Source organism: Topomyia yanbarensis, chromosome 3 (assembly GCF_030247195.1).
Source record: "Topomyia yanbarensis strain Yona2022 chromosome 3, ASM3024719v1, whole genome shotgun sequence".
NCBI lineage: Eukaryota > Metazoa > Arthropoda > Insecta > Diptera > Culicidae > Topomyia > Topomyia yanbarensis.
This window is the reverse complement of record NC_080672.1, coordinates 12,716,323-12,735,404: the sequence shown is the minus strand read 5'-3', so window position 1 is coordinate 12,735,404 and position 19,082 is coordinate 12,716,323. Positions and strand designations below refer to the sequence as shown.

At 39.8% G+C, this 19,082-nt stretch overlaps 1 protein-coding gene across 4 annotated transcripts in view; it reads right to left on the bottom strand.

The window, feature by feature from the left end:
- Window positions 1–2,351: 2,351 nt before the first annotated feature.
- LOC131688062 (putative inorganic phosphate cotransporter) overlaps window positions 2,352–19,082 on the bottom strand; it is a 72,045-nt gene continuing 55,314 nt past the window's right edge. For 3 of the 4 annotated variants that reach the window (XM_058972212.1, XM_058972210.1, XM_058972213.1), the window contains exons 3-6: window positions 3,966–4,484; window positions 3,526–3,902; window positions 2,982–3,356; window positions 2,352–2,903 (exon numbers count right to left, since the gene is read on the bottom strand). In XM_058972212.1, the coding sequence (XP_058828195.1) occupies window positions 2,634–2,903; window positions 2,982–3,356; window positions 3,526–3,902; window positions 3,966–4,484 (1,541 nt within the window). In that variant the 3' untranslated portion in view covers window positions 2,352–2,633. Of the gene's footprint in view, window positions 2,904–2,981; window positions 3,357–3,525; window positions 3,903–3,965; window positions 4,485–17,076; window positions 17,956–19,082 lie in introns of those variants that run through there. The other variant, XM_058972209.1, reaches the window with a different exon arrangement.

Sequence of the window (19,082 nt, the reverse complement as noted above, 5' to 3'; positions counted from 1 at the left end):
CGGGTCTGGATCACTAATGATCAATCAAAGCAGCTTTGACCACATTGGCCACCTATGACGGTTCATGACGCCCCCGGGGAACCCGCCAAGTTCCTAAGCTAATATCACACCCATTCCCCAACGAATTCTCTACCGATTTTTACAAACTTGATTTCAAATGAAAGATACAGTAATACCATTGACTGCTGCTGAATTTCATTCGGTTCTGACTCTTGCTTCCGGAGTTACAGGGGTGTTAGTAAGGATACACTGGAATTTCCTGGTACAACCGTAATACCTTAGAGGCTAAAAACTATTGAAATGGTCACCAAATTACTTCTAATCGCAGATCTAGATCACTGGTTGCCAATAAAACATTCTTTGAATGTATTGTCCACTATCGACGATTCCGGAAGTCCGGAATTCCGGGCATATTCCACAATTAAAGTCACATCGGTTCTTCGCTGATGACTGAACCGATTTTCTCAAACCAAGTCTCAAATGGAAGGCAAAATATGCAGCTGAGTATTGCATCAGAGCTGATTAAGCTAATTAAATACTATTCTTTTGCCTTTCTCATATAGAAAGGTTATGCAATTGCTCCAAAAACCGACTTTCTAACCGAGGACCGGAGGGTGTGTATGTTTGTATGTATGTATGTATATATGTATGTGCGGATTTGTTAAAAAAATGTCCACATCGGTTTTTTGGAGATGGCTGAACCGATTTTTACAAACTAAGATTAAAATGAAAGGTATACTATTCCCAAAAAATATGCTTGAAGTGTTCATATCCTCTTTGTAATAGAACTGAGACGATTCCATCTTTCCCTAAAGACTTATACAGAGAAAAACTTTCAATCGCCCATTTGATCGATACGGTTGTCACAATTCTACAATCAAATGCCTAAGAATCAGAATCTTAATAGAATTCAGTCCTCACTGATGACTCCGTACAGCCTGGAAAGAGCGTGTCTAAAAGACAGTTAAGTACTACATCTTCGTCAGACGAGTATTCACCTTGAAACATTTGTGCAGTTCTTTCCAACCATGCATTACGAGCCAACTTAAATGCCTCCGACCCGACCCTGCGTCTGCGATTCCAAGCTCTTCTACATAACTTTTTGAATCGAACAAGTTCGGTATTCCACCAAGGTGTTCCTCTAGAAGCACGCATAACTCACAAGCCTCTTAGTATGCTGCTTTATCTACGACCTCATCCAAGTCACTTGGACATTCAATCGTCGGAAGATACCTATGAAACCTAGTCGCCAAGCCCTTCTCGCAGAGATAACAGTTAGTAGATTTGGGATTACTATATGTAACGATATCTTGTGAGACGTTTAAATGATCAAAGACGATGTACTTATGATCAGATAACGACGGTTCGAGCTCGTAGTACTGTCAGAGCAGAGAGTTACATCTAGCACATCTTCTCTGCCAGCTCGTGCAAATGTTGGGCTTCTTGCATTGAGAATGTGCAGATTTGTACTACTTAAGTATTCCATTAATTCGGTACCTCTTAATTTGATATTTAGACGTTGAAGTTAATCTTGATGTTTCAGAAATGTATGCAAATCTTGCCACCTCTATGCGATTGATTATCCCTTGAGTCTTATATATAATCTAAGCGGCGAACTAAATTTACTGCAATATTCCATTTTCAAAAAAAATCTTCGCAAAGGGAACACCTTACGCACGATAAAAACGACCACGCACTGCATATTTTTCTTCACTTGATCATGTAAACGAAGAAAAGAGCTTCATCCGATAAGAATAGCTGAACGGTGTTGCACTGGAATGTGTGACATATTTACTACAGATCGCTGCAAATTAAAATATTTTTTTTGTTTACAATGCCAGCTACTGGAGCATGCATGCATTGTTTGATTATTTTCATTTTTTTATTATCATCATCATCTCGGAAAGAGCATCGAAAAGGTGTCGTCTCTAATCTTTCTCTGCACTCTTGTGCACGTTTTGTGTTCCGACTTATCTCCCTCCGTATAAATAGGTACAATATAAAATTGCATGATTTGTTTGTATTTAGGTATACAATAAACTGAATAACCTACTAGTTTGTTAGTTTGTTACAACCGAATGGTGTTCCTTTTCATTTTGTATGCAAATCAATTGTACAAATTTTACGACTTTGTATGTTCTTCATTACGGCACTGTGGAATTGACGGTCTGCGATATGTCTAACGATATTCTTGCCCTACTGCTACGAAAAAAAAAACTACAACCTTTGGATGATTTGTATCGAACTCCTTTCGACAGAGGTGCCTGGCTAATGTTTGGGCAGTTTGGTTATTTTTTGAATAAACTCTTTTGTTTTCTGTAAATGTCCTATCACAAGTCTTCCGTGTATTCCCCCCGGGGAACGGGGCACGTTTCATTCTCAACGAACTAACAGATTTGTAGTGCTTAAACTTAACTAGAAAGTCACTCACTGATATTCTCACCGACATTCAACTATAGAATATCAAAAAACAATAATGTTTAACTTAAAACAAATAAGTTAGGCGTGGGGTCGTGGAAATTATTGAAGCGTGGAATAGAGGGGGATATGTAGGGAGGTAAGGGTAAATCCTAACTATTAGCCTAGTGTCTTTGCTTAAATCGAAGAAAAAAAAACCTACCCTACACAGCCTACTATTGCCTCTGCTCGCTGGCACTTGGTCGATACGTCGCCGTTGTTGTCGTTCCGTTGCCACTGGCAACGACCGTCGCATTGTTATGGGTGTGACCATTCTCCTGCGTCGTGTGGCCTGCTTCGATCGAAGCAGGCTTCTGAGGTTCATCGTTGTCCGGGTTGTCCCACGGTTGCCGCGTACCGGACGCGAAAATATTGTAGAAGGTTGCGGTGAAGAGGTATACACCCGCCGCTATCACAAACACGATCCTCCACTGGGCGATCGTTGGCTGTGGGGAGAGAGAGAGGATAGGAATTATGAGACTATTAATTAACACCTAAGACAACGACGGAACATGAACACCTACCTTTCCTTCGATGATGTTACCAGCTGCAATGGGTGCTAATAGACCAGCTAGATTAGCGGAACAGTTGGTAAATGCCATCAGAATGCCGGCATAGCGCGGAGTAATGTCGAGGTGATTGATCTTAAAACCGGCATAGATACCTCCGTTCAGGCCAATACCGATCGTAAGAATCGCTACCGTCAGTGCCCGATTGCAGCCGGTGTAGGATGCGATGATGAGCGCAATCGCTGGTCCGTACTGACCGATACTGTTCGAAATCTTACGTGTAACGGTGTGAGTAAAGCGGCCCGATGTCAGCATCCAGTCGGCAACCCAGCCTACTACGATCGAAAACATCCACATCGCCAAGTAAGGTAGCGCCGAGAGTGTTCCGTTCTGAAAGTATGTAGGAAAAAAAACAAAGCGATTATTAACAAAAGACATCAACAAATTTTATCATCAGTGACAATCACCGCAATGAATGGCCTACTGGGCGCGGTGCGGCATTGTTAACAATGTCAGGCAGATTCCACCGGATGTCTATTCAGTTTAATAATGAACTTACCGCTTTAATAGAGAATCGCAGCACCTGCTTCATGTATGTGGGCAGCTCAGTCATCAGCGTTTCATAGCCATAATTCTGACCTAAATGCGCCAGCAGAATTGCGTAGAACGGCATCGAGCGGACAATGGATTTCCAAGGAATTGGAGGAATGTGTACGCCAGCTTTGCCCCATACCGACTGTTGGATGTACTTGCGTTCATCTTCGCGTATCGTTGGATGCGTGATGGGATCCTCGTGGCAGGTCAGCAGGAAAGCAATTGACCACAGTGTTCCGATGATACCGAACACGTAAAAGATCGACGGCCAACCACCGGCGAAGCCATGATCTGCCAACAGCCCAGACAGCGGCATCGAGATGACCGTTCCAAATTGGGCACCTGAACGAGAAACATTGTCTTAAAACTTAAAACTCACGTTATATAGGCATAATCAATTCTTACCCGAGTACACGATCGACCCAACTCGTGATCGTTCGTTCGGTGGAATCCACTTAGCCAACATCGCATGCGTACAAGGCACAATCGGTCCCTCGCCCAAACCTTGGATAAACCGTACAACGATCAACCAAATTGGTCCTCCTTGATGAGCTGCTACCGGAACCAGGAAGGCGAACACCGAGTTGATCAACATGCCCCATCCGAGGAACCTCATCGATCCGTACTTCTTGGCGAGCAATCCGAAAGGAATCTGTGTCACCACGTATCCGTAGAAGAACGACGACAGTATATAACCTTGAAGGCTCGTGCTCCACACAAACTCCCCATCCTGGTGGGTTTCCGAGCCTTCCTCGCCGTAGTCGGTTTCAGGACACTCATCGTCAAACACCTCGGACTCGTGCGTAATCGCCGTCTGGTTCACCATGGCAACGATCGCCACCGACATGTTTGTTCGCATCACGTAGGCGTTGGCCATCCCCAGGAACAGCATGAACACGACATAGTGCCGCGTACCGAAGCGACCTGTGGTTTGAAAAAAAAAGATATGAAATTAGATTCAATTGCGACTGCGATAGAGGATAAATCATGGGAAGTATACAGAAGAAAAATACGCTCAGAGACGACCCGTTCGTTTGCTGTTTATTATTTGCAATGAAAAACACAATAAGGTGGCGGTAATAAATGTAAACATCAGTCTGCAAATTCCTTCGCGCTGGCCTACTTAATTAACGAGTGAGAAAAATATTAGATCAGTTTCAATTGATTTAAAAAAAGTTGCACTCGAGACACACCGGCCGTACTTTTATTTGGCTAACAAACAAACAGTGCTGTCACTGCGCTATCATCACAGCAAGTCATGGTGGAATAGTTCCGAGCGGAGCAAAGTCAACGTTCGAAATGATTTGACGTAGTAGGTAGGTACCTAAGAAAAACAACAAATCATTCCAATTGTGGTGGTTATTTTTAGTCCGAAAACCGTAATTACTGGCATGTGGGATAGACAATTCATATTCTCGATTATGTAAACAAACACGTAGTTATTTCGGATTTATGGGAATCGGTTGCAGTGGTCGGCTGAGGAAATGACGTCATATGATTTACTGTAATCTGCGACAGCTGCGCTAGTGCCGACAGATGATAACAGCGAAGATTACGATGCTACGGATGCAAATAGTTAACAAGTTTAGGCAACATCTACGGTGGGAAGCGGAAAGTTTCTTTGAATGACTCTTCGTTCTAATCTTGTTTAATCTCTTATCATTTGTCGCATTGTTCCATTTGTTTGGGCCTAGTGATTCATAGGAAAGCAAATAACTACGATCACAAATTTCAACAATTGGCAAGCGAATGGCTTTTGCACAAGGCAAACATCACTACCGGCATGTGGCAGAACACGAGCGGCTGCCTTGCAGTGATGCCACATTGAAACCAGTCCAAAACTTTAATTCCTTAAAATATAATCCGTGACATTACAGAAAATCTGTGAATGTGGCAACCCTGGACACGAAGCAGTTCATTACTGTCTCACACAAGTTCGTTACCGGGGTTACCGGAAACACGCCACTCTACGACTGTCATCAATGCTCACAGCATGCCATGCTAGAGAAGAAAAAAAATATCTAAAAATTGACAGAAATCGACCATACCATTTGGTTGCGCTTTTTTTGTCACTTGGTCAGAGATAACAAGGACGGTGGCAGATAAATGAAGCAAATTTTCGAGGAGCAACAGCCGTAAATAAATAAATCACCTGACCGGCGCTGCGTCTGCATTCTTCCGCTGACGATGGCAAGTAGACAAACTAAGAGAAATTCAGCGGCGGGCGAAGGTCAGTGAAAGATATTTTTAGTAGTTTTAGGGGTTTGGCTGTTCCGCACGCACTTTTATTTTTACCGTCCGCCGAGACAAATGGCAAAAACAGCCGACGGTGGGTTACGTGACTTGGTCAAATTTAGTTAAATTTTCACTCGCTGGCTCTTTTTCAGATTGATTCGAATGTTTAGATGCTCCATTATCCTATTAGTGGACTTTATCATCGATTGTTAATTTCGACGAGTAGCTCTTGAAAATGGATCAGTTGCAGAACACGTGTACTATTGCTTAATCGTATGGGGATACGAACAACAGAAGTGGAAATAATCTAACAAACTTCAACTCCGAAAGGAAAACTGTTATAGGTATCCTGCTAGGAGAATAAAGTAGTAAAATTCTGAAAGAACTAGAAACTATTTCAACAAAGCAACTTGTGTGGAGGAGAACTACTTGAAGTTTAGAAACAACTTCTATAAACAAACAAAAGGAGCACCGATGGGAAGACCTCACTCTATCGAATAATTAAACTAATCAGGGATCCATAATATAGCTTGCCCTCGGACGAACAAAAAGAGATTTAGAAATTAGAATCAAAGAAAACATCGCAAAAATACCAAAGGGCGAAAAAACTACGTTAAATGAAACACCACATTACTTCAAGTAAAAGTAGCAGCACGTTTGCAACGAGAATCATTAACTTACCACCGAAAATGTCCACATTTCACGACACCTCTCCAATCCCTGTGAACTGGATGTAGTTGAAGGTATAGAAGTACATAAACAATACCCTGCTCAATAGGGACCATGACAATAGATTTTTGTGGTTTTTCAACAGAAACAGACATGTACTAGCAAAAGACATTATCACTACTAGAGATCGCAGTAGCGCTTTGCTCCCTCTAGTAGTTATAATCTCTTTTGTACTAGCGCAAAATATTTGCATCATCGCAGTGGATCATCAAATTCTGAATCTTCTATCAACTCACTTTACAGTATTCAGCATCAACCTCAATTTTATCATTGAGGGTATATTCGAGAGAAGAGAATTTAAAACTTCCGACAAGGCAGACGATATGTGAACGTGGTGAAATTTGTGCACCTTAAGGTGAAGATATATGGAAGCCACGTTGCTAGGCACCGACTCGCTTGTTTACATTGAGAAAAACTGAAATCTGAAGTGTAAATTCAAACGCACAAATGAGAGTTTCCGAACATTTTCCTTTGGTCATCTGCACATTGGCAGAAAATTTGAAGTTTTGTTAGTAAACGATTAAAGTTTCGCGAGTGTTTTTGCAGTGGTGTGTGAATAAAGTGCATTTGAAAAAGTGCAATGAAAACGAGAAGAAAAATAAGAGTGTTTCGAAAAAAAACCCCAAGTGAAGAGGAGTGATATTTTCGCACAAAAAGAAACCGCATTTTTATATTTGCTCATGTCAGATACATGGTTAGGCAGGGGAGAGGGGTGTGTGCGGCGTCGCAGCTATGTTGTGGCTCGCATGTATAATGTCCTTAACTCGCTACTGAAACTATAAACAGTTGGATAGGTACACAAAAAATAATGTCTTTGGAAGCGACTTTCGTCATTTATAAAATGATTCAACTCCGTTTTAATCTGATCTGGTGTCCTGTCAGTACTCTCGAAACTCGTGTAGAAATTGTCGCATAGTTTGATCACTTTGTTAACATCGCTAAATGACTGAATGAGAGCTGAAGTGAAGAATACGATGCAAAAATTAAAATAAGTAACACAAATTTTAATGGAAGCAGTAAACATGAGTTATTACTAGTAACTCTTCAATTCTTAAGCTTCTGCTATGTTCACGAAGATACACGTTGCAATTATAAAATTATATAACTAATATATCGTACACTCACATGAAAAATTACTTTGAGTTGTTAAAAAACTGCAAATCCCGTATTCAACCTATTAAGATTACTGAAAAGAGATTCAAGGACTGATTGGCTTTGGATCGCAATGTAGGAATTCGCACCTCGTTTGGCAGGCAATGTGTACCTATGGAAAGCGTTGTGAAATTTTAGAATGTATCCAAAAAGTATTTAATCATTTTCAGAACAGTACAATGAAAAATGGGTCGGATTTAGCTTGAGGCCATTATTCCGAGAGCGTCCTAGATTGGTACTTAGTTAATTCTATGCATTTTTCCCCAAGTTCATGAATCCAGACAGAAAAAAGTGCCTTACAATTGATTCGATCTACAAAGATTGTATGACAGGACATTTAATGATCCTCAAAAAATTCAATATAAATCCTATCTCACATTCAATAGTAGACTGGATGCAGACGAAGGTAAACCATGATATTCCTTATAATGTGACTGTAACAACAGACATGTGTGGGAAACAGGTGGGCCAAATCTATGTTCAGGCCAGTGCTTCGAAATTTCAAAATCTGCTACCTATTTCTGCTTGCATTTACCGAAACCAACGTTCAGATTCACCGCCTCTCTCATTCATTAACTTTCCGACTGACTGAAATTTCATGCAGAATCGAATGCCTGAATGCAGAGGAAATATAAATTCCTTCACCAACCAAAACATTTATTTATTATTATGTGGACAGATTGAAGGCAGAAGTTGGCATCTTCTACATTTTCGAGCATAAGTGAACTACGTAGTCTATATCTGGTGCACTTTTACTCAAAAATCCCTCTCAGAGCTGGTATAGAAACAAAATTCAGTTTTCTTTTGAAACCGAACGTATTCGAACTTGAATGCGCTGTGTCGGGAGAACGAATGGCGAGAGAAACGAACCAAACATTTCATTCATCGCGGCGGACATGAATTGAATTTCCTTTCTCTTTCAAGTTCATACAAGAATGTAATTTTTTTTTAAACTCTTGTTCAGGCTCTATTGTTTTCTTTACGGATGCTTCAATAATGAATAGCAGTGCAGGAGCCGGAATGTTTGGATCCGGGATAAGAACAACTATCCCAATGGGACACTACACCCAGCTGTGTTTCAGGCGGAGATTCAAGCAATTCTTGAGTGTGTGCATATCTGTCTCAAGCGGAAATATAGATTTGCAACGATCTGTATCTTTTCAGATAGCTTAATGCTTTGAAACCCCAACTTATCAGTCGAAGTTATGATGGGAACGCATTATCCTGGAATTCAAAGAAATGAATCAGCTGATAGTTTGGCAAGACAAGGTTCCAAGGACGAGTTTATAGGCCCGCCCTAGTAACAATTGAGGTTTTATGCTAGTTTTATAGCCAATCATAAATCTTAGATTGCACTTGTAGCGTGCTATAAAACTTCAATTGTTACTTGGGCGGAAAATAAATATGGATCTTGGGAAATGGGAAATGTATATGGTAGAATCGAACCAGAATGCCAAAGATACTGCAAAATATGCAAGAAAAATTATAAAGCCGAGTGCCAAGCCTTTACTTAATCTAAATAAGAAGAACCTTAGAATTATAACAGATTTGTTTGCCGGTCACTGCCCTAGTAGATATCATTTACATAAAATGGAAAAAAAATCAAAGTCCGACTTGTCGTTTCTGTCAATTTAAGAATGAAACAGCGAAGCATCTACTTTGTGATTGTAGCGCTCTTGTTAGTTACAAATAAACGGATCCGGTGGTTGAGTTGTAAGCGTGACCGCCATTCATTCCAATTGGCCTGGGTTCAATTCCAGCCGAGGTTGTTGAGATTTTTCTGAAGAGAAAACATCTGTGGTCACGTCTTCCTTCGGAAGGGAAGTAAAGATGATGGAACAATATCTAGTCCAGATAGTGGAGTCACCTCTCTTGCATCGGTAAAGAAAAAGTAGAATCCAACTTCTATACTTACTAACAAATATCCTCCTCCCGTGATACTTGTGGATTGGGCAGTAGTGTATACGGCCTCTAGCAGAAGCAAGTGTCCTTCCATTTCCTTCCGCGATCTACGGTCGGGCCTTGCCGACGCCGGTATTGATCAATAAACACTTTAGGATTACCAGGAGTTGCACATTGAAAGATGTTTCGCTACTCCCAAGCATAATTATCTACTTATTCCCTGTGCAACTTCAGCTAGTCCAGATCGATAATGGATTAGCAGCCAGGGGTGGTCGCACAAGCTCAAGCTCAAGCAGCGCGCTTGTTAGTTACAGATATTCAATTCTTGGAAAAGAGTTCCTACAGCCCTCTGAAATTTGACACCCAAATCTTAGTACACTAATCAGATTCATGAAACGAGTTGATTCTAACTGGGATAATATGCAAAATCAGACAAGACCCTTTGTATCTTAGGAACTTTGGATAAATCGAACAGTTTCTTGTATATCCGATGAAGTAGAGCAATGACCAGTTGAGGAATCATGTTATTCTAGAGGTGCAAAATGTCTCACAAAGATCCCGTTTTACGGAAGCGATTGTTACAAAACGGTGAGTACTCAGCCTCGATCCTCACTAGGAATGTTAATGAATATAAAGCTTTTTCAGAATATCAGATATGAATATTTCGGCAAGTGGAGTTACCACAACAATTGGATATTTCGTTCAAAGAAGATGTCTATGCAAAAACAGAATATATGTGAATCGAGTGAGCAAAAAAGGACGAAAAAGATCGCGAGAAACTGCAACAAGAAAACTTGAATCTAGATAACACGAATGAACGGCCACTTCTCAAATCAATAGTCGCTTAGCTGGGTACCAAATTTAGCCCTCAAGAAGCATATGACGATTTCATTTTAATGCAACTATAAAAACAGAGTGACAATTATTTTAGAGTATTTTGAAGTGCCAATAGAATCTCCACAGCCAGTAGCAATGACCGCTAATACAAGTTACTACAGCTTTTATGAACACCACAAAACGATTAAAGTTCTAGTATAACTTTCAATAGGTGCTAGGAGTGATGTACCAATATAGTCGTATACTTAAGGAAAACTTTTGTTAAAACATCTATGAATAGATCTATGGGCGATGTTAATACTATAAACGAAAGCTTTCAATCCCTATTTCATAGAAACAATATAAAGATTGTTCATTAACCAATTTATGTTTTCAAAACCGCTTGTACCACTATAGGAACACATGTACCAATAGTGGTGCAATCGCTAATTTCAGTTCCAATTGTTGCAAATCCCATTGATTTATTATGATACTTGCACCTATAGGTAGGGGAATGTGTTCGGTTGTCGGCACATTTATTTTTGGCTCACAACATCGCTCCAATTGCACAATATATGGGAATAAGCATATCAATGGAAAGCTAGAGGCCTTAGCTAATAACCAGAGGTTAAAATATTCGATCATTCTTACGACAAGCAGTTTATCTCACAGCTTTTTCATCCTTAATAGGCACGGACTCAACTTTTCATCTTTCAAGAAATTGCGAAAATTTGCTGACAATGCAGTATGGAAGCGTGATAATTTCGCAGCTTCGAACCTCGTTATAAATTAATTTCAAGAAAAACCAATAATATATTACATTATAGAATTTATTTCGCCACATTATTGCAGTAATTTCATTTTAAGGATCTTTATCTACTCATATTTGTAAATTTTTGCGAAACCATTAGTTATTCGGCAGTTTTTCATTAGGCGCGAAAATATCATCTCATATTATACCGCGAAAAGATGAGATCCAATGCTGTCTTGTCTAGAAAAGTTGGAGAGCAAACAATGTTACATCGTATGTTTGCTTTTTTATTGCTGGTCGAAGTAGGTGAAATATCGCCTTATTCTGCTCACGAATGCGAAAATTGTAAACTCTGCTAATAACTGATTTTTTTTTTTTCAATTTGTTTATTTGATAAGGCACGTATGCGTTAGCTTAAAGGTGCCATTTTTTCATTGTTTTACATTTTGAATTTCTTAAAACTAGGGGGTTACACATTTCAATATTATTTTGTTTTATATAATGAAACTAAAAAAAACTTTACAGCTAACTTATACATATAAAAGAGGGTATAATATAATATTCGTAAGATTTGGGGGACGGGTCATTTTATGTGTTCTTTGTATTGTAATTCACTTTATGATTTTTAGAAGGGAGTTTGTAGGAGAAATTAATTATTAACTAAGCGGAACATTTTACAAGCTTATTAACTAGAAATAACTAGAGAGAGTGGTTCAAGATTAAGGGGAATTAATTAGGGCCATTTTAAAGTAGTGGTACTGTTGTGCATTTCTTAACGAGATTAAATATTGATCAACTAAAACTAGAAGATAGCGGGCACATAAGTTTTGGGAAGATATTCAAGGGGAGAAGGGGGTGAAGTCATACATCTGTGTATCAGAGACATGGGAGGGAGGGTGGACAAGGCTGAAGGGGGGGGGGGGGGGTGAGATATAAACTTTCAGTTTCCGGCATCAGGAATTAACGGCCAGGATTACAGATTCGAACGGATTGATCAACTAAAACTAGAAGATGGGGGGGGGGGCACATAAGTTTTGGGAAGATATTCAAGGGGAGAAGGGGTGAAGTCATACATCTGTGTATCAGAGACATGGGAGAGAGGGTGGACAAGGCAGAACGGGGGGGGGGGGGATATAAACTTTCAGTTTCCGGCATCAGGAATCAACGGCCAGGATTACAGATTCGAACGGATGAATCAAGTATTGGGACGCCGGGCGGTTTTCCTCGAGCCGGCAGGGGTTCCTCCAGACGATTTGCTAATAACTGATGAAAGAATTTAATTTATTCTGTCAACATGAAAAAAGATATTAACAATTTAGTAAAATGATAATTTTTTACTATTTTGAAAAATGTGGTCGGTTGTCGGCACCCTCAGAAAATTTAGTAAAAATGGAAAAATATGAATGAAAATCATCAAGATTCATAGGAAAAAGGAAGTTTGTTCATTTCAACAAGCATCAAGGTCATTTTGAACATGATTCTTGATCAGAACCACAATATGTGTATGTGAAAAACTGGTGCGGATATTACGCACTGCTAATGCACTGACGGATCGCATTCACTGCAATTGAGTGATTTATAGGCAGTACATTTTTTTACCAAAGCAAATCAAAAAACGACCAGATTGGCTAAAACGCTAAACCGGAAGTCGCCTTCCTGGTTTTCAGAATGGTGACAAAGGTCGATCTCTGGTATCTATTCGTAAAGCCCGTTCCAGAAATACTTATATTTATTAGGTTATTGAGAACTCATCATTTGCGATAAAAAATGGGATGCCGACAACTGACCGTGTTTGTTGAATCACAAAATAGAATAAATTCACATCGTAAATATTCAATGCGCATACTTTTTCGATCGATTTACTTCTTTCTATAATACTAAGAAAATCATCAAAAAAAAACTTTTAAGTATCATTCGAGTCTGTTTGCTTCGGCAATCGGCACAAAAAGATCGTGCACACAAATAATATTTATCAAAATATCCATGTCTGGTTTCTATCAAAAGCTACATAGGGGTGCCGGCAACCCGACCAGGAGAAAATAACTGGGAAATAAACCGAGCATACTATTTTTTGGTATTCATACCAAAACTTGGTATTAATTGATTATTATACTTCATTGAGTTATTAAGCAGGTATTGAAGAAACATTTTTCAATACCTGCCTAATGCCTCAATGAGGTATTATACTTTATTTTAGTATTATTTATGTATTCCAGTTATTTTTACAAATACCAAACCAATACCTTATTGAATACCTCCATTGAGTGAATTTTATTATTGGAAGGTTAAAAAATGTTTTACTATTATTCAGGTATTATAATAACTCGTTTCATTATCAAATAGTTATTTGTAGAACATGTCTGTGTTATTTTTTTTTGTATTTTACCTCTTATGTAGAGCTTATTAATACCATATTGTGGTAAACATTCGTTGGTATTGATACGCGAATGGCTCCCAAAATGAGCAGCCGCTGGTACTGGAAGAAGATTTCGCTAGAGTTTCGGATGGTGTTGCACAAAATACAACGGCGCGAGTGCCGAAGGGTTAAATGTAGAGACATACTACTGTAACAACAAGACACGGTACGGTAAGTGCGGGGAGCATCACGAAGAAGATGGTTGCACAAGACATGCTGAAAAGTGTTTCTATTGTGGCCAGGATCCACATGATCTCCCGGCATGGCGCTTTTATGCAGATAGGCTAGAAAAAGGTACGTTGTCCAGAAGATAATTTTTCCTTTTCCTAAATTACCTAGTATAGGACCTAAGATGCTTCCGGTACTGACGTGGATTTGGAAATTTGAAATCTATACAGGAGTTCCTAGCACAATCGAAGAAAGTGACACCCCAAACAAACCCCAATTTAGATCTAAAGACTCATGGCATTTTCGTTTTTGACAGTGCACTACAGTCTATCTCTTTCTTTGCACTACACCGATGTAGCACCAACAAAAAACGAAAACGCTATCAGAGAAAACGTAGTCTCCTGAAGTGTTCTAACATTGCGCACTGGATTTTCACAGCCTTCGATATTTCTGATCCTAAATAATCACTTCTAACAGCAATTCTCCCAACAGTAAGAACAGTTTCGAAACAGTTAACTGCCCAATGGCCCTACCTTGCAGCGATCGTATTCATCTAGAGTTACTGTCCAAGACATTAACATCATTCGCCTTGACCGTAATACCACCTACGTAGGAGTATTTTTAGGGATTAAAAAGTGCTATACCTGTAATAGAAATTACCTCCTCTCGGCTCCAGGTAATGAAGATAATTATCATAATTATTGTAAAAGATCATATCACATCATATCTTTAGGATTGCTTCAAAATGACAAATATTAAACAAGGCTGATATGACGCGAAAATTGAAAAACAGCAAGTATTGGCGCCGGTTTGTCGACGGTTTATCAATACCCCGATGATCTCTCAATAAAACTCTGCTAAAAGAATGCGTTATCGAAGCATAACGAAGGAAGGCGAGGAATATTCGACGCGATGGGCTGCGCAAAGGCAGGGGGACGAACGATTGTCTTGCGCTGATTTCATTAGAAATTCTACTGGAAGACGCTCGTATTCATAGACATTAAGGGAGCTTTCGATTATGTATCAATTGAAGTTCTCTCGGATAAACGTGATAAACACAATTTTTCACCAACTCCTAATATCTGGTTGTAGAATTCGTTGTCAGAAAGACACATAAACATGATAACGTTGTTTCTGTCGTAGAATCATTAGCAAATGATTAGCAATGATCTATGCAAGCTACCTTGGACAATTTGTCCATTTAGGCTGTATAGCTGAATATCGAGTTCTCTACTGAGAAAACCGACCTGATTGTTTCTTTTTTTAGGAAGCGCGATCTAGCTCAACTTCAGCTTCTGCCAACGAATGGAGTGATTTCCCAAGTTTAGACATTCAAGTACATCTGGGTCTGGTTCGACTCTAAACGCGGACATGGGGAAGACACATTAGGTATCTGCTAACTAAATGCCAAGAAAAGATTAATTTCCTTCGCACAATAACTGGAAATACATTCGACTCTCAGCTCTTTTGTAATTCACGTTTGTGGCCATACACATCGAGCACGTTGTTTGGTCGTGTACGTTGTGCTGGGTTCCTTTAGTAGATTCTCTACGGGCCCGAGGAAGACCACCTAAAGTTCCCGTTTGAGACATCTTGGCAAGCAGAGACCTCTCTTACGTATTGTCGAAATATAATTTTTTGAAACCCATAAATGATCAAAGTGTCGATTCTTTTTTGGGAGTGCATCGGACACGATTCCCTCTCGAAACTGATTCAGTTTGCCAATCTCTGTTTACAATGCTGAAATATTCTTTTAAATATTGATGACTATTTCATAAGTTTATTGAAAAATAAATGATCTCCCTAGTTTAATGATAAATGAATTAAAATTAACAAATTGTAACTAAAAAAAATTTACGCTGAAGGTATCAACCTAACGCACGTGCCGTGCCAAATAAACAGTCCGAATAAAAAAAAACTAATAACTGATTCAATTAGATTCTTTGTTAAGGTCAATTCTGATTGAAAGTTCGTGTGATTCTAGAAAGAACGAGTATCAAAGGAAACCATTCTAGATACAGAAAAGAATCACAAAGCGCATGAATAGACATAAATGTAGGCAGATTTGTGAAAAGGGTCTAAGCGCAAATGAGAGCCTCTCTGTGTTTACTTCCTCTTTCGATTATTATGGCGTCATCATAAAACTTTTCAACCGAAAGACTCTGATTTCATTTGTCCTTAGGCCATTTTCACATTTTTGTCTAGAAACCTTCAATATATAAAATGAATGCGCTAATCTGTCTGAATTTAATGATCAAATTAGTGTACACTTAATTAACCAAGCAACTCAAATGCACGCGACTTGTTCGTGATGAATGTGAATCAAACATCCACGTCTCAGAAACGAAAAAAGTGCGATTCGTAACTATGGAACAGTGCTGCCTTCTGTAACCTTCAATATTGTGCAAGTTGGACAAGATAACAGCCCGCCATCTAAACGTTGTAAATTAATAGCAATCCATTGATAGGACTATAAATCCGCCGGTCAAATCTTCATGGGGGGCGGGGGCTTCGCGAAAAAGATTTTGAATGTGACGATTAGCTCTAATTGGACTCCTATATTTATACACAGGTTATAAAATGTTCATCAATGTGTGTTCGCGACACACTACCACCATTTGTCAAGTTCCCACATAATGACTCAATTGCAAACTAAGCCAAAATTGAACCAATAGGGCCCTTAATCTAATCGCACGAGACCCCCGAAATGCACTTCAGTTCGTTGCCAATAACGCATCCATCGGTTATACTCGTATAGAAAAAATAAACTGACAGTTTCATTTCCTCGATATTGACTAACGAATTGCGATAACGATGTTCACTACCCTCCGATTGGATGGAAAACGATTAAGCTGACGTCAGATTGACGAACATTTTTGCACAGAATCAACCAGTTTGAAGCAGAAATAAAAGTCCATACAGCAAGCAGGCGGAATCGTCATAGCGACGCTATAAACACGTGAAGGATGACAATCTCGTGTGCCCATTACCGGTGTTCGCTCTGCTGTAGAGCTTTAAGGCCGAAACAGAACGATTCGATCTCGATCTCGATTCTTAATTCCGGCCTATTAATAGACTATGACTAAAACTGACCTAAATCTCACTTGTTACGGTTGCGAACGTGAAATATATTCGCGTGCTGTTTGGTGTTTAAATTTTCCCATTTTTTTTCCTTTACATTGCTGGTTTATTTTACAGGGTCATCTCAATGTCAAACTTTCGTACTATCTCTCTTTCTCGTTAGGCCGGCCGCTTTCGTGACGCAATAATCATGGGACTTTTCTTAACCACAGTTTACGCACGAATTGTAAGTTTACGCCGTAAAGAAAATCGATCAATATACTAACGGCTGTTTGTAGCTTCTCCATCGGTGATACCGGCTTGCTCCCACACTAGAACATGGCCATCGCGAGTTCGATTCTCAGTCCTTGCTATTGGCGGCATTTTTGTTGCTCCTTAACTACAGACACACACGCGCGCACGCAGCCACAAAATCACTCCAGTGATTGCACTTTGCTCCCGAGTATCTTTTTTTCAATCGCGTGCTGAGATATTTTCACTCCTCACGGGATTCCTGGCTCGATTCGATTTCGAACGATGCTAGCGATAGTGTTGCGATACGTCGTTCCTTCTGAGAATTTCGTTCGACTGAACGATCGTGTTCATTATTGTTGTAGTCTTATCGCAAAGTGAAACAAGCACGTTTCATTCACAGCTGAGCGATGAAAATGTATATTTTATTCATCCGACTAAAACAAATAGGAAAGCTCAGTCGGGTACCAGGGTTGGGTAACGACTACCGACTTCGTAGCAACACCGGTTGAACTTGAACCATTATGGAGTGTAGTAGCAACGTTGATTAATAGTGGGACAATTCCGGTTTCTATCCCGCTGTGCACGCGTACGCCACGATGGCCCAATCCACACCTTCCAGGACACTTCAAAACTTTGGCTAGTTCGGTTATCTACTGCTAGACAACTATAATCTTTATCAACTGAGACCGGAAAACACTACACACTATCACTATGCCAAGTATCACAGAAGATTTCCGAGAGATACCACCCTCCGAGCTGACTGGTGAAGGTCCGACTAACTAGTAGAGCACATTTTCCTTTTTTTCAGCTGATAACGAAACGTGCGCGTGAATCCGCACCTCAGGTCCCGTTTTCACGTACACTTCTATTTTTTTTTTCGTTCCGTGGAAGCGCGCGCGATTGATTAATCGAAACTGGTTGCTGCGACTGAACGAATTTCATTCTGTGCACACCAGTAGACAGTTGTAGGCTACCGGCGCCGCATGCTCGTCAGTGAAACACACAGCCACAGTGTGCAGTGTTCGGCGCTTTCGCACGCAGACACTTGCCGCCTGGTGTAGATAGATACATGTGTGTTTAGAGCACCCGCGGTCGCGTCGCGGCTGTCATTGCCGGCAACTTAACTCAGTAGCAGGCGTTTTTGTGAATGCTTTCGTTTCGTTGTCTAAGTAACGCGGCTGCGGCTTTGTTCACTTTTCCTTTATGGTTGTGGGAAAGGGCGTGCATTCGGGTTATTCGATAATTAAAAAATGAAAGTTGCAGTGCAAGTTTTCATGGTTAGAATTTCTAATTTTCGAGCGTGAACAACAAAATGGCTTGGGTTGAGGTCAATATCGTGACATGTTTGAAATTACAATGTAAGGCAAATTTCTTGGTTTTTAATTGTTAGAAATCATGGCGCAGTATTAATTAATTTATTAGTAATCACGAATAAAAATTTTAATTGAAATAACACGAAGGTTTCAAATCTACCTTTCACAACTGTTTTTGCCTTTCTCATATAAAGAAAGGCAATGCAATCACTTCAAAAATCGATTTTCTAACCGAGGCCCGGAGGGCCGAGTGTCATATCCCATTCGATTCAGTTCGTCGAGATCGCAAAATGTCTGTGTGTATGTATGTGTGTATGTATGTGTGTGTCAAATAATGTCACTCAATATTCTCAGAGATGGCTGAACCGATTTGCACAAACTCAGTTTGAAATGAATGGTATAACGCTCTAATAAATTGAATTTTTAGTTGATCAGACTTCCGGTTCCGGAGTTACGGATTGAAGAGTGTGGTCAGCAAATTCCCATTTAAACTGGTAACCCTATGATGTCCGCATAATGTAATACACATACAAATGCGTTCAACATTACTTGGATTTGCGGGTCTAGATCACTAATGACCAATTGAAGTAGTTTTGACCACATTGGTCACCTATGACGGATCTTGATGCCCCCTGGAAACTCGCCAAGTTCTCGAGCTAATGTCACACCTATTTCCCAGCAAACTCTTAACCGATGTTTACAAATTTAATTTCACATGTAAAATA